This window comes from Gadus chalcogrammus, chromosome 22 (assembly GCF_026213295.1).
Source record: "Gadus chalcogrammus isolate NIFS_2021 chromosome 22, NIFS_Gcha_1.0, whole genome shotgun sequence".
Taxonomy (NCBI): Eukaryota; Metazoa; Chordata; class Actinopteri; order Gadiformes; family Gadidae; genus Gadus; species Gadus chalcogrammus.
Window position 1 is genome coordinate 9,708,604 of NC_079433.1, and position 14,354 is coordinate 9,722,957.

A 14,354-nucleotide genomic window follows, 5' to 3' on the forward strand; every position below is an offset into this window, starting at 1 on the left:
CCCAGCCCAATATGTGCATTCATAAAGAAGGATACCCTTGGAGCGTGAGTACAATAACAAATAGGTTTCCATCGTGTTGTATTTTGCACAAATAGGAACACACTATTGTTGGTTTATGAACATAACTAAGCTGCTTTTTGTCACAGGAAACTATGTGGGCCTGAGGCCGCCGTGGTCGCTGCCCCTGCGGCCGCTGCTTGAAGGACAGAGTGGTTTGTGGCGTTGGTGGTTTTGTGTGTTTTTATTTCTACCACAAGATATGGGGATCCTTTTTTTTTTCACCTGGTGCTTAAAAGTCATTTTATTATCAATACGCCAATCAAGTATTGTTATTTGTTTAGTTTTGGTTTTTGAAGTGGATTCTTACATTATTTAGTCCAAAACTTCGACCGAAATTAGTTAATTTATATGTAGGCCTATGTTTTATCCATGTTTTGAGTTTTGCTCTCTAGAAACATGCCTGGTATATAGTTGGAAAAGGTTTATCAACCGTACAATAATCAGATAAAGGAAACTAACCACACGTTTCCATTAATGTACATTATAGGGTACTAAACATGGGAACAAACTGGTGGCCCCAGGAGCTTGTGTCTAAGTTCTGAGACCATGATTGTCAAAGCACAAATTAAAGATAAGCTGTGTATTTGTAGATGTTTTGCTGCGTAATTGTCATCCGTTTATTCTAAAGGATGCCAGGTTGATTGTTAAAGTCATTGTTATATTTGCCAGGTGTTTCTTTGTTGTTTTCGGTTGTTTGCAAATGGGTGATGCAAAGTATCGGGTCTTGCTTGAAACAACTATCATGAATGAATAAATTCAAATAGGAAATCAAATGAGCATTTAATCGATTGCATCTGCCTTGCGCTCCGGGCCCTCCCATGGGTGTATTATAAGATCTAAACCATCAGGGCAGACCAGTTGGTAGGACAGATTTAGAAAAAAGGTCTAATGGAAATGACCAGAAATATGCTTGACATATTACGACAACTTGTTCAACCATTTTGCATGTAAAGACTAATGCAATGAACTAATGCCTAAATGTTGTGGGGGTGAGACTATTCCATAGAGATCCATTACAATACATTTTGATCAACATAAGCAATTGATAATGTAGGAAAGAGGAGAGAATTGCACATAATCATTTATATGAATGAACCAAAGCATTTGCAACTTGTTCAAAGAAATGAGAAACTGCTTTTTTGATGTACACAAATGACACAATGATGCGAAGATTGAACAGGTAGTTTTGAGAATTTCAATTCTGATCTGAGAAATGTACCAAAGCGACTGAGAAATACTGTAAAATCCAGTGATAAAATACATTAATAAAAACAGCTAAAAGAAGAGTTGAAGTGCAGATTGAATTATGAAAAACTTAGGAACGCCTGCCTGAAAAAAAAAATGTAAGCCCTTTTTTAAAAGTGTCCATCGACTGGCACCCAGGGGAGGAAGAGAACTATAGAAGAGGAGGAAAAACGGGAAAAGACAGAAATACGGTAACTTTAATTTGTGTATCTTTAATGTAGGCCTGGCTGGCTATAGCCAACTGGTCACTTTGTCTGGCTCTTGTTCACCTTTATATCTTTATTTCTCTGGAGCTAACTGTTCCCTGTACATAACTCCACTTAATACGTGGCTATTGGTTTAATTTATTCACTTATCGAAGCAATATGTGGTTTTATTATTTAGTAAATACAAATAATCTGCAAACAGTTGTCAGGGCGTAGCGCGTTGCCAAGCAACGTGTAAACAACTTAACCAGAGTTAACTAGTCATGCAGTGTTTGTTTTAAAAAAAGAAAAGGAACATCAGCTCTTTACCTATAGCTGGTCCGCTGCTCAATCCAAACCCACACGCTTCAATGAAAATCAAAACAGGTCAGCTATGTACATAGGTCCATAACAGTTTATAACCCACAGTAAAATGGGGGTATTATCCTTAAATTATCCAATGCATTGTAGTAACCATTGTTGGAGAAGTGTTTAATTTCAAGCTGATTTGGATGATAGTTTGTGGTCTGCATATCTTACATTTCCAATATCTTTCATATAATAATATATTATTGTATTTTTTTTTTTACACTTCAGTTGAGTGCTTGTTTAATCTCTGGTTATAACCCAACTAGATAAACCATATTTAATTGTATTTACAATAATTTGAATCTGAACTGATATCTATTATTTTGCTTATGAATGTCTGTCTTTGGTAAACATCATGCATTTCTTTGCAGTATTTTGTACATACCTTATTGTATTTATGATTCATTGCTTGTTACTTGGTTTGTAATACGTTTTGTGTGTTTAATTTTCTATCTAAAATCAAAGAGTTTCAAAGACAAAGCTTTGTAGCTTCTCTGAGTTTATGAACATTGGTAGTCGAATTTACTGTGCGATCCAAAGGGGTAGGGGGCGCCAGCAAAAATCTTGCCTAGGGCGCCAAATTGGTCAGGGCCGGCCCTGACTTGGCCCCTAAACTGTGAAGTTCGGCGTATCCTCTCTCCCAGGCCACACCCATAGCGGCTCAGTCGGAACGTGCCTACGGTGAGGGATCTATTTATCTCCACCTCTGTGACGGTGGAGTCGGAAAACATTTTACACCGTCGCTGAGACGTTCAAACCAGTGGAGGCTTCTCCAGTGAGGAGATAGGTAGATCCTCCTGAACATTTTTTAAAAATAAACTATTGACCTTACTCTTGTTTTTATGCAACATACCGGACAACATAGTGGTGTATAATATAAATAGGTTAAAATATATTTTTGGCCCGTGCGTAATTGTGCGTAATTGTCAAGATGCACATTTCGATTAAAACTCACCTTTCTTATTTTGGACGACTAGATTTGCATTAAATTCACTTATTTCCCTGTCCTAAGTCATGTTTAGGGATACACAGTTGAACATCCTTTTATTTATTTTAAACAAAAACGACCACGTCAACCGGATAACATGACTCCTGTTGCATTTGAAACAAGTGTTTCAATCGTCCCGACAGCGACTACTCTAAACTTCAAAACTCTGACATTGCACACTTTAATACAGGTTTAAGTACTAATTAATCTGTTGCATAGTCAGTCATATTATGGCATGAAACAAAAAACACAACTATTTATTACAAAAAAACTACCGCTCTGGTTTTGGTCACTGCAATAGGAAAAAAAATAAGATAGGCCTACTGACCAACTCACACACTATATTGTGTGAGGCTGAGAGCGTAATGTTTGTATCCTGCAAGTTAAATGTCGCACTTGCACTACTACGGAAAATAGCCTACAAAAACTTCAAAAGTGTCTGCTGTTTATTTTACCGAAACCATTCACTTAAAATGTTTAGGGCAACTTGTGTATCCAGTTTGTTAAAATTTGGTGCAACCAGATTCTTGTTGACTGTGGAGTTGTCTAACTGGTTAGGCGAAATAAGGACCACCATAGACCTGTGTCGCACAGTCAAATCGTTGAAGTCAAACGAAGAAGTTATGAAGTGGAATTGGCTGTATTTTTCTTTGACTTCCCAGAAACTATTGTAATTGTGTCGGAAGCAATTGTAATTTTCGTTAGTTCCTTTGTTATGATGTTTCATTGTATTCACTCGAGGGGAACACCAAGAACAAAACGCTAAAGACTTTCACTTTCAGATTTATTTATTTTTTTCACTTAACCCTGACGAGGCTCCTGCATAACTTAATTCAACCCAAGAACAAGCGGTCACCATGAAACTCTCATGGCCATGGGCGTTATCTGCCCTGTCCGCCGTGGTGTGTACCACAGCGTCCATGGTGCTCTTTGGCCAACATGCACTGTGGACCAAGCAATCCGGCTTTGATGAAGAGCAACGGTTGAAGTACGAGACCTTTGAGGCTACATTTCAAGAAAAGCTGTTCATCAAAAAAACGTTGCAAAATCAGCTCGACCAGCAGCGGAAATACCTGGAAGAGACGGAGGGAGAACAGGGAAAGGCTGATCTTGAGCAACAGCAAAAAGCGGCGGAACTCGACGACTGCAAAGCAAATAAGGTTAGGTCAACGTCAACTTTAAAAAATAATCGTAAGAGTGGTAAAATTACGTCAAACGTTTACTTAAGCTATTGCTTATCCCGTATGTTATTCTTTATTCATGTCAGAAAAAAAAGGAAAGAGAGTTTGCAGACACAGAGACGGAGCTGGCGAACGTTGAAAGTAAGCTACATTATTATGGGCTTATGCGCCTATACTCTATGAGTATAGGCGCATCCTTTTAAGTGTCGGCCTCATTGTCCTTTAAATAGCTGAAGAAAAGCTGTTTATTGGGAGCAGAACGTCCGCCGGCGCCCGACTATATCTGCGAAATGCGGACGTCGTTGAGGCACGCCGCACGCGGACGTAATTGAGGCCCACGCTGTTGGTGGTCGGGGATTACACATGTTTCAGTGCTACGGCTCACGCCTAGGGATAACCCAATAGCGATAGCATTAAAAGGCTGCGCCTATACTCATATAATCTAGAGTCACAATAAGTAGGCCTTACTATCGTTTCAGCCATTTACTGTACAATTCAGAATTGAATGAGAGGAGGGCTGAGCCCTCCTCCCGCCCTGGGAGGAGGGCCCGCCCTGCCTTGGTTCCCTCCCCCATAGTGCCAAAATTAAATTTGAGCGAGAGCGTAAAAACATATTTCGCGAGAGGTTTTGCGCGCGCTGAGGTAATTTGCGCGCGCGAGAGGCTGTTTTGCACGCGCTGAGGTAATTTGCGCGCTTGAGAGGCTGTTTTGCGCGCGCAGAGATCATTTGCGCGCTCGCAGTTAATATCTACGCGTGTGGAATAATATAATACGCCCGAATGCATCTTTTATCCCATTAGTGAATTATGGCACTAATGTGTCGCCATACATTATTTGTTCACTGACAGTGCCATCGTGTGGATGATGTACAGTATACACATGTATGCCTAATGTTATACTTCTATTCATAGCACATGTAGGCCCAATGTTAAACCTCTTCATAGCACATGTAGGCCCAATGTTAAACCTCTTCATAACACATGTAGGCCTAATGTTAATCCTCTATCCATAAAACATGTAGGCCTAATGATAAACCTCCATCCATAACTAGATAACCTGTCCAAAATGCGGGCAGCGTGGGCAGAGCAGATCGCTACTCTTAAGCGAGACCACATGCAGCCCAGCCCAATATGTGCATTCATAAAGAAGGATACCCTTGGAGCGTGAGTACAATAACAAATAGGTTTCCATCGTGTTGTATTTTGCACAATTAGGAACACACTATTGTTGGTTTATGAACATAACTAAGCTGCTTTTTCTCACAGGAAACTATGTGGGCCTGAGGCCGCCGTGGTCGCTGCCCCTGCGGCCGCTGCTTGAAGGACAGAGTGGTTTGTGGTGTTGGTGGTTTTGTGTGTTTTTATTTCTACCACAAGATATGGGGATCCTTTTTTTTTTCACCCGGTGCTTAAAAGTTCATTTTATTATCATACGCCAATCATTGCCATTGGTGGCTAAGTATTGATATTTATTTAGTTTTGGTTTTTAAAGTGGATTCTTACATTATTTAGTCCAAAACTTCGACCAAAATTAGTTAATTTATATGTAGGCCTATGTTTTATCCATGTTTTGCTCTCTAGAAACATGCCTGGTATATAGTTGGAAAAGGTTTATCAACCGTACAGTAATCAGATAAAGGAAACGAACCACACGTTTCCATTAATGTACATTATAGGGTACTAAACATGGGAACAAACTGGTGGCCCCAGGAGCTTGTGTCTAAGTTCTGAGACCATGATTGTCAAAGCACAAATTAAAGAAAAGCTGTGTATTTGTAGATGTTTTGCTGCGTAATTGTCATCCGTTTATTCTAAAGGATGCCAGGTTGATTGTTAAAGTCATTGTTATATTTGCCAGGTGTTTCTTTGTTGTTTTCGGTTGTTTGCAAATGGGTGATGCAAAGTTTCGGGTCAAGTGCTTAAACTATCATGAATGAATAAATTCAAATAAGAAATCAAATGAGCATTTAATCGATTGCATCTGCCTTGCGCTCCGGGCCCTCCCATGGGTGTATTATAAGATCTAAACCAGGAGTGCCCAACCAGTCGATCGCGGTCTACCAGTAGACCGCCGACAGATCCCAAGGCGACCGCGAGGGGTGAAGAAAAAAAAAAGAAGCATTTGCTTGGGACGTATACGCGCGGTAGCGCATGCGCTGTCAACAGTAGTTGAAAGCCATCAACAGTAGTTACGCACTCCTAAACGTTGACATGGCTGAGGGGAAACGAGCTAAGACCTACCATTTTCACCCTGAGTGGGTGGGTAAATATCTGTTTCAATGAACATGTCAGAGATGTGTCAGGTGTGCGCGTGAGACATAACGGACACTTTTGTTACTGCCATGTATACAGTACATTCTGATCACATTTTAGGAACAGATCTATGCCGCATAGAAATCTATGCGGATCAGATGTGCCATGTAAACGCGGCTTGTTTTTTTTTCGCAAGTTTTTCCACTTTGAATATATTTCCGATATAGTGTCCATTCTCCACCTGTCCACCAGATGTCCTTCGCCTTTTACCTCTTCAAAGATCCTGCCACACCCATCTGCAATCACCTCAGTCCCCTCCCCTTACCTGAGCTTCCTACCATCTATTCTATCTGTTCCATGAGAATGAGGTGATTGCAGTATTTGTCTCTAATGCAGAACGTAGTCTTACTGTATTTGATTGTAATATTTAAAACTGGGCATTTTAGTATCATTTATCATTTGCTAAAATCAGCGCACATTTGAAAACACATGTGTACACACAAGAAGACGAAGGAATGCATTTCATTGTTGGTTTGTTTTATTTCCCTTCCCATTCTATTGCCTATTGACCCCCCTCTCCCTGCCCACCAGCTGAAATGAGTGGTGGCGCTTCACCTGCTGTTCAGGTAAACCTGCTTAGTTCAGGCTGACCTCTTCCTCCATGGCAGGCTACTACAGCGAGAGCGAGAGGAGTGTGGACGCTTATGTATACCAACAAGCCGATTATTCCGCTGATTAAGCTCTGCTGCTGGTGTCGAGTTGGCCTGATCCAGACAGGAGACTACGCAGGGAGCGCACAACCTGCCGCCCCGGCCGTTGGAGAGTTTGGTGTGTGTTAAATATTAATGGAGGACGTTTTAGATTGTATTTTTCTAAGAACATGTGTGAATTTTACCGCAATGCGTGGACTAAAAACGTTTTCTCCAACGGAACCGGGCAGAACCTTGGAAACGGAAGATCTCCTCTGAAGTGTTTCTAACGTGTCAGTAAATTTGGCTGCGATTGAAATGTAGTCTTTTTCTACTTCTAACAACTTTTACATTGTTAAATAAAAAATGAATAGCCCCAATCAAGGTTTAGACGGACATCAGAGCGCCTGGGAGAACCCCTCTTGTAGGGCGACCGCGGAGCCAACCAGACACCGCAGCAGTTGGAGCAGCCTCCGCTTCTCCGCCTGGAGGTCGGCCTCCCAGGCCTCCCGGAAGACGGCAGAACCGGCAGAACCGGCCATCAGTGACGTGACCAAGACGCTGTTTACCCTGGTCCAAACTCACAACGACGAATACACCGCGGACCCCGACGGCCTCCTCACGCCAGAGGAACCGGACATAACTAGCACCAATTTAACCACGCCGAAAGCAGAGGAGACCTCCCTTGGTGTGGGCGCTCAGTCCCAGGCAGGTGTGGACGATGAACCATATGCCGACCAATCCACTTTCTTCCAGCGGCAGTTCGGCTCCATGCTGCAGCCAGGTGTCAACAAGTTTTCCCTGCGTATGTTTGGCAGTCAGAGAGGTGTAGCGGCCGAGCAAGCTAGGGTTAAATCCTTTGGAGTGTGGATTATCCACCCCTACAGTGACTTCAGGTAACGGAAATAATGAACTATTTCCCCCACCCCGAAAAAACTAAACTAAACGAACTAAATCCTAACCTTCTTAAATTAGGTTCCTCGACGTTGAACTTGTTTAAATGTATCCTTAGAAAAAATAGGCCCACAGCATATTATCAATGCTCTTCCATGTCCCCTCTATAGGCTACACATTGCCATCTTTCAAGCATCAAGGAAACTAATTGGACAAACTCATTTTAAGGACATGTCTGCAATGGCAGCTGGTTTTGAACATGTTAATGCGCTGAAGGGATTTGATCAGTGATACAGTATAATCTGGATTAACTGTACCATTGGAGCACAGTCTAACATTTAATGAAAGAAAAAACATAGATCTTTGCATTAATAACGTAACATTACCATTGAAACTATGCTCTTGGTAGGACTATTGTTATTAAACAATAGCTCCCCTAACAGATGACTTATTTGCTTATTCTGCTGATTGGCTGTAACAGGGGCTGCTGTAAAATTTAAACATTATTATTTTGACATGTTGTGGTCCAAGCCCGACAGACGGTATAAACCGTGAGGGATTACCGCCTCCAGGTGTCCCTGTAATTCCAATCTTGCTGTATTATGTCATAACTGCAGAGGTGGTTAAGGGTGAGATTAATATGGGCCTATTTCCTTCCACCTTCTGTTGGAAACGTCCCTTTCAAGCGGATCAGCTGTGTGTTATCTGCATTTCTTCAGGTAGATCCTGGGATTGAGGAGTGAAGAAAGAACCCCACTGACACATACAGCACCACGCTCCATGGCCATTGATGATTTGAAGTGATTTGTGGGATGCAACCACTTATCTGGGGGCGGGACAGAGCTTGTTGCAGGGTTAGGACTTTGGTGACATGCAGCTAGGGATCCTGAGAAACGGGTGGGCTTGAGGGGATCCCAACTGCTTTGTGATTGACACTTAAGTGGAAAGACTGACACCTGTGGAAACCCTAACCCTGTATTAATAATTTATTGCAAGACATTGGAAACCTAAAGGAGACAATGGGGCTTGTTTAACATGAGGGCAGATAATGAGCGGTTCAGCAAATTACACGACAGGGCATCTGTTTTATCTGCTTCGCCATATAGGGCACCACACACACACACACACACACACACACACACACACACACACACACACACACACACACACAGGCATCAAAATTCCTGTGTCCCCTAGAATGGTTGTATGAAGGACCAGACGTTTCATAAAACCAAATGCATGGGCTTCCTCCCATGCATTTGGTGGTTATGCAAGTTCCGCTTAATCAGGAATAGGCTACCTAATTGACTACAGGTTGTGCTTCTGACAAATAGCCTGCTTGACCAGAGCACCCATTCTCAAGGGTTGAATTGTTTATTGTTATTGATGAGTACGAGTTTATAGACATGACTATGTTGTGTGAGTGCACCCTTATAAGTGTAGCCTCAGCCCACCCTGTCAACAGCCCTGTCGCTCCGCAGGTTCTACTGGGACCTGGTGATGCTGCTGTTGATGATGAGCAACCTGGTGATCCTGCCCTGGGGCATCACCTTCTTCGAGGACCAGAACACTCCGCCTTGGATCACCTTCAACGTCATCTCCGACACCCTCTTCCTGCTGGACCTGATCTTCAACTTCCGCACGGGGATCCCGGGGGAGGACGGCCACATCGTGCTGGACCCCAGGGAGATCCGTTCCCAGTACCTGCGCTCCTGGTTCGTGGTGGACTTCATCTCCTCCATCCCCGTCGACTACATCTTCCTCATCGTGGACATCGAGTCCCGGCTGGAGTCGACGGACGTGTACCGCACGGCGCGCGCCCTCCGCATCGTACGCTTCACCAAGATCCTCAGTCTGCTGCGGCTGCTGCGCCTCTCGCGGCTCATCCGCTACATCCACCAGTGGGAAGAGGTAAGGGGCACCGCAGAGCCTCTGTAGACGCAGCCAGGAGAGAAGAACACGGATCAGAGCAGAGTCTTCAGGTTGTCTTGCGACGGTGGAACGGTGTAGACAGTTAACATTGACAACAACTGTGACCAAATGACCAACTCTAGATATACAACGGACATCGTTAAGGACATAAAAACGTTAACGATGTGATAAATCCAAGAAAACAATAAGCATAGGCTCAGTAGCTTCTCCTTTGTCATTGTAAAGGGAAAGGTAAGGGTGTAAGGGTATTCAGTTGGATACAGTGGAAGCCTTGGCTTTTAGGAAGTCTTGCAGAGAGGGAGAGACGTTGTTGCTTTCGGTACAATGGTCTGACCCACTTCCCCTTGGTTGGAGGGCCCACATCATGCTAACCAAACCTTCCTCGCTTAAAAACATAACTCTGTGTTTTTCCGGTATGTGATGTTCCGTTTAGATTTTCCACATGACCTATGACCTGGCCAGTGCTGTGGTGCGGATAGTGAACCTGATTGGCATGATGCTGCTGCTGTGCCACTGGGACGGCTGTATGGCCTTCATGGTGCCCATGCTACAGGACTTCCCTCCCGACTGCTGGGTGGTCAAGAACAACCTGGTGGTGAGTGCATGCCCTTTCGTCCACATTCACACAAGTCCTCCTTATATTGATTATGTATGGTTAATTCCATTTTATGATATAAGTTCACTTTATTGTAGTATTTATCAATCATGTTCAATTTTGAGGTGAGGAGGTCATGGGAGAGGAAGAGGGGGAGGAGGATGAGAGGGGGAGAAGGAGGAGGAGGAGGGAAGGAGTTGTACTTTATTTGTACCACACTGTCCGTGAATAAAAAAAGCTGCTCCTTTTTATTTTCCTTCTGAATTTGACACCATTTCCCATCTTCCCTCTCCCTTCTGTCCCAGAATTCCACATGGCACCTCCAGTATTCCTATGCATTGTTCATGGCCATGAGCCACATGCTTTGTATAGGATACGGTGCCCACGCTCCCGAGGGTATGAGCGATGTGTGGATGACCATCATGAGCATGATCGTTGGAGCCACCTGCTACGCCATGTTCCTGGGCCATGCCACCAACCTGGTCCAGTCCTTGGATGCATCTCGCCGACAGTACCAGGATAAGGTGTCTATTTTGGCTCTAAATTAACCTGGTTCCAAAGGGAAATATACACTTTTGTATTTTTTATTTAACCTTTGCTTATTTTTTGCAAAAGTGGCAATATTGAACAGCATAGTTGACAGTCAGCAAATAAAACATTACTGTAAAAAATAAAATAAGGGGTAGATTCAACAATGAGATTCAAAGAGTGCCTCACCTGGAAATTCCTTTTAGTCACTTTGACGCTTGAGCAATGTGATGCATGTTTAATGTTGTGAGTTTTAAAGGTCCCTTGGCATGAAAATCTCACTTTATGAGGTTTTCTAACATAAAAATTAGTTCCTCTAGCCTGCCTATGGTCCCCCTGTGGCCAAAACTTGCGTTTGTTGTAAAACGAGCACTAGGTGTTCTGCTCGCCTTGGAAAAAACGGATTTGGAATGTGGTCCCATATGTCGTCATAAAGGATCTAAGCTCTGCCTTGCCCGCCCAGAGTATTTGGCCAGCCAATGAGACACGACCGTGCAAGTGCCACATGTGTGCACGCAAGTGTTTGCTGTTGGTTTTATGGCGCATAACATGTCGGTTCTTTGACGTCTCTTGTATTTCCATATATAATTATATAATAAAAGCACGAAATACCGTGCTTTTATTATATAATTATATATTATATAATTATTATATAATCCCTTTCTATAAGTGCTTTTCTCAAACACATGCTCGATAAATCAATTAAATAAGGATGAAATATATTATTATGCTACAGACATGGTGCTTGATGTGACTGAACCGTGTTGGTATTTCGATGTTTGAATGGAAAAAAGTGTGAAATATCCATGTTTCTCCCCAATGTTTTCAGTACAAACAGGTGGAACAGTACATGTCCTTTCATAAACTTCCGGCGGATGTGAGACAGAGGATTCACGATTACTATGAACATCGATTCCAAGGCAAAATCTTTAACGAGGACAGCATCCTTGGAGAGCTTAGCGATCCGCTCAAAGAGGTGAGCTTTCTCTAAAGCTTCTTATCAAAAGCGACATAAAATTTAAATACTTTTAATGCACACATACTGTATACTCTCCCCTCATTGGATACATACAGATCTGTACCAACATACACAATCCCCCAGTATTAGATATCTCTTCCAATGAGTTCAGATAGGTACATGTTTGCTTCAATATTACTACACAACTACTACAGGCATTTAAACTATCACAATACTCTTTGATATTATGATACATTCTGTAACAAGCATTATGCTATAAAATAGATCTCTCGTTATCAGCTACATATAGTTTGATAACTGCAATTCATACATTTACACACTGTTTGATTACTCTTGGAATCCAGTTTGGAATCGAATCCAACCAAAAATATATAAAAAAATACATAGCATTGCGTCATCTCAATGCCTTAAAAGTACTGATAAAAACCACAGCTTTTAAATCCACCGCTGTCATCACTTCATCCTAATCTCCTTCTGTTTTTATTCTCACCACCAGGAGATCGTCAGCTTCAACTGCCGTGGACTGGTGGCCAACATGCCGCTGTTTGCCAATACCGACCCTCACTTTGTGACAGTGATCTTGACCAAGTTGCAGTTTGAGGTCTTTCAGCCAGGGGACCTGGTCATACGGGAGGGAACACTTGGTCGGAAGATGTACTTCGTCCAGCACGGCTGTCTCACCGTGCTCCCGCGTGGCGGGAAGCCGCTGGAGCTGAACGACGGGGCGTATTTTGGGGGTAGGTTGACCACAAATAAAACGTTATTTTCAGGAAGGATAAGTTACATTGTCTATATTAAAAAGATATATATATTATTTTCTTTTTCATTATTTATTTCTCTTTATGTTCATATTTTATGAACTTTTGTTTATTCATTCACTCATTGAATGTTTGGGTTACTTTACTGCAGCGGTCATCTCCGCCCAAAGCCCTCGTTCTTGAACTACCAGAGTATAATATCTTTTTTAGTATTACATTAACGTTTACATTCACTCATTTGCAAGACACTGGGAGGCTGAGGACGAATCAAATCATACAGTCAAACTGGGAGGAAGCACGAAAACAATGATGTACTGAACGACCGAGTCTCCTAAAAAAGTAATTTCAAAGGGCGCAGAGTAGCAGTAGGAATGAAAAAAATATGAGATTAGTCAATACAAAAAGAACTATTCGTTTACACCTGAGGGACACCGAGATCACACATCTCAACAAAGTGCATTCTGCCTTGAGCATCAAATTAAATAACTTCGATATCAACAAAGACCTACAAACATAAGACCTCAAAAAGTATCAAACAACATAATGCATTATAGCAAAATCTAGCTATAAATAGAGCTACAACAAATACTGTCAGAAATCTTTCCGTGGGGTATGGAGTAAATGTCAACAGTAGATGAGTGACATAATGCAGGCTTAAGTATTAAACAGTATTTAGTATAAGCGGCCTCCTCTCTCGCCCCGTTCTCCGCTCCAGAGATCTGCCTGCTGACGCGGGGTCGGCGGACGGCGAGCGTCCGGGCCGAGACGTACTGCCGCCTCTACTCGCTGAGCGTGGACAGCTTCAACGAGGTGCTGGAGGAGCACCCGCTGATGAGGAGCGCCTTCGAGAGCGTGGCCATCGACCGTCTGGACCGGGCGGCGCGGAGGCCAAGTCACTGAGAGGGAGGGAGAGGGAGAGGGAGAGGGAGAGAGAGAGAGAGAGAGAGAGAGAGAGAGAGAGAGAGAGAGAGAGAGAGAGAGAGAGAGAGAGAGAGAGAGAGAGAGAGAGAGAGAGAGAGAGAGAGAGAGAGAGAGAGAGAGAGAGAGAGAGAGAGAGAGAGAGAGAGAGAGAGAGAGAGAGAGAGAGAGAGAGAGAGAGAGAGAGAGAGAGAGAGAGAGAGAGAGAGAGAGAGAGAGAGAGAGAGAAAAAAAAAACGATTTTAATTTCACATTGTCTATATATTATTTGGTGAACACTTCTGTGTTGTCCTTGACAGAAGATAACGGTGAGGACTTTTAATCACCAATCAATGCAGAACTATTGGAAACAAACTAGTTCCTCTGACCTGTATTGTTCATATATGAGAGGTGTGGTTCACAACCCTTTGAAGATACGACTACAAAAAAAAAGTGATCTGGTTCAGATGCAAATCAATTAGTTGCTTTTTGTTAGGTCCCCTATCCTTTACTATGTTCAAATAAAGGATAGGGGAAATACTAATATTTGAAGGGTTAAGATGCAGTGATGTCATGCTGCCAAGCCTGATTAAACTATTTGAACAATACGAGAAGATAACCTTTTTAAATGCTGGACCTTAATTCATTGATATCAATGGCAATTCTTTGTTACCTTACTACCTAATTATTAAGTCTAGTGCAGGGTATTTGAAGTTCACACTAATGTAATGTAATGTTACTAATTAGAGTTAGGATTGTTTAGGTATTTTATCTGACTGATGGTATCTCTGATGATTCATAA

General features: G+C 42.5%; 1 protein-coding gene across 2 annotated transcripts; it reads left to right on the top strand.

Moving 5' to 3' along the window:
* The first annotated feature begins 6,598 nt into the window (after positions 1-6,598).
* Positions 6,599-13,574, top strand: hcn3 (hyperpolarization activated cyclic nucleotide-gated potassium channel 3). 2 transcript variants are annotated; one of them, XM_056582271.1, is made up of 8 exons: positions 6,599-6,648; positions 6,872-7,865; positions 9,345-9,774; positions 10,229-10,390; positions 10,696-10,914; positions 11,748-11,894; positions 12,394-12,634; positions 13,371-13,574. In XM_056582271.1, the coding sequence occupies exons 2-8, from the start codon at positions 7,336-7,338 to the stop codon at positions 13,553-13,555; spliced, it is 1,914 nt and encodes a 637-aa protein (XP_056438246.1). In that variant the 5' UTR covers positions 6,599-6,648; positions 6,872-7,335; the 3' UTR covers positions 13,556-13,574. The 2 variants fall into 2 exon arrangements, with proteins under 2 accessions (XP_056438246.1, XP_056438247.1); XM_056582272.1 differs by lacking the exon at positions 6,599-6,648 and having other exon boundaries at positions 6,793-7,865.
* Positions 13,575-14,354: the final 780 nt, after the last annotated feature.

Coding starts and splice junctions, on each gene's coding strand:
- hcn3 (XM_056582271.1), top strand. CDS start 7,336: ATGAATAGCCCCAATCAAGGTTTAGACGGACATCAGAGCGCCTGGGAG. Junction 7,866..9,344: donor CACCCCTACAGTGACTTCAG/GTAACGGAAATA, acceptor GTCGCTCCGCAG/GTTCTACTGGGACCTGGTGA. Junction 9,775..10,228: donor ACATCCACCAGTGGGAAGAG/GTAAGGGGCACC, acceptor TGTTCCGTTTAG/ATTTTCCACATGACCTATGA.